Source organism: Myotis lucifugus, unplaced genomic scaffold (assembly GCF_000147115.1).
Source record: "Myotis lucifugus unplaced genomic scaffold, Myoluc2.0 scaffold_128, whole genome shotgun sequence".
NCBI classification, from domain to species: domain Eukaryota; kingdom Metazoa; phylum Chordata; class Mammalia; order Chiroptera; family Vespertilionidae; genus Myotis; species Myotis lucifugus.
In genome coordinates this window covers 3,515,779-3,517,161 of record NW_005871176.1, presented here as the reverse complement: position 1 = coordinate 3,517,161, position 1,383 = coordinate 3,515,779, and the positions used below count along the sequence as shown (strand labels likewise).

General features: G+C 63.2%; 1 protein-coding gene across 1 annotated transcript in view; it reads right to left on the bottom strand.

Moving 5' to 3' along the window:
• Positions 1-448, bottom strand: part of LYPLA2 (lysophospholipase II) — a 2,819-nt gene extending 2,371 nt beyond the window's left edge. The window contains exons 1-3 of the mRNA XM_014460216.1: positions 346-448; positions 60-90; positions 25-29 (exon numbers count right to left, since the gene is read on the bottom strand). Coding sequence (XP_014315702.1) covers positions 25-29; positions 60-90; positions 346-423 — 114 coding nt within the window. The 5' untranslated portion in view covers positions 424-448. The remainder of the gene's footprint in view (positions 1-24; positions 30-59; positions 91-345) is intronic.
• Between the last annotated feature and the right edge of the window lie 935 nt (positions 449-1,383).

Genomic DNA, 1,383 nt, shown 5'->3' with positions numbered 1-1,383 from the left:
CCCTGCCAACTGGACCTACCCCACCTCCTCTGGGAACACCCACACCCCAGCTCACTCACCTGTGTCTCCAAGTCCATGTAAAAAAATAACCTGGAAAAGGATCAGAGGTGGACAGATGGGGAGGAGGGCAGTCATCATCTTGCTATCATTCCCTCCTGTCCAACTTCTGGCCACCCCTCCCCCTCCCCCTTGGGGGAACTGAGGTAGCAGCCAAACAGGTTATCATCCAGCCCCCCACCTCCTAGCTTCTCCCTTCTCATCACCGCCACCTCCATTTTTCCCACGCCCCCTCCAGCCAGTTCCCCAGCTGGCCTGGGGGCTGCTGTGGGTGCGCGAGGACCTTACCGCAGCCGTTTCCCGCTCGGCTCCAGACACAGTGGCAGCATCGGTGAGCAGGGGCACAGACATGGTGTTACCACACATACACTGCAGGGCTCCAGGCTGGGGCCTGTGCAAATTCAGGGGAACGGTCAAGGGCACGCTCAGGCAGCGGACAGACTCCTGACACAGGGCAGAGCCTCACACCCAGGGCCCACTCAGGCCAGGCCGTTGGCCCCACACAGCACCCAAGGTTCTGTCCTGGGCACAAAGAAAAGGCGGGCAAGTCCTGGGCTGGAGCAGGTAGGAAGGGTGCCTCCGTTCTAGGTTTGAGAAGCAGAGGTGGCCCCTCTAGTGCCCCCGGTTTTGGCCACCACACAGCCTGAGCCGGCTAGAGATGGGCAAAGGCTGAGCGTGGGGGCTCTGGGGGGAGGGGTTTCCCCTGCAGCCTCCCCCCACTATCAGCCCTCAGCCTCTAGCTGCCTTCTCGGGGCTCTCCAATCATCCCCTCCTCCAGAGCCCGAGTCCCTTCCTCCCCAACTCCTAGCCCTACTGGGAAATGAAGGGGGAAGTGCCAGGGAGATAAGCCCCCAGCCCCTACTCCCCAGGAACCCCCATATTTTCTCCAACCTCCCTCCCATCCCGCCCCCACCCAGCCTTCACAGCATTTCCAGTGCCTGGGGGCTGCCCATGTCCCCCATGTCCCCCAAGGCACACAGCCTCCAGCCCACCACCCACCTCTCACTGGTGCCCCACACTCCCCCGGCATGGGGGCCACCTGCCGCCGCTGCCCACCGACTCCAAAAGGGCCCCCAGCTTGACCACGCTCCGAGACTCCCGGACACACAAAAAGGATGTCAGGCTGGCTCCTCATCACCCCTAAGCCTCCTCCCAACTCCCCAGAAGCTTCCGCTACCGGGCCCCCAAGTGCCTGCCCTTCCCCGCGGTGGCCCCCCTCTTTCCTCCACTCAGTGCCCTCTGCACAGTGGGGCCCTCACCTCGTTCACACTAAGGCCGGGGGTCCCTTCCAACTCCTCACCCGAAGTCCTCCCGTCTCAAAACGGG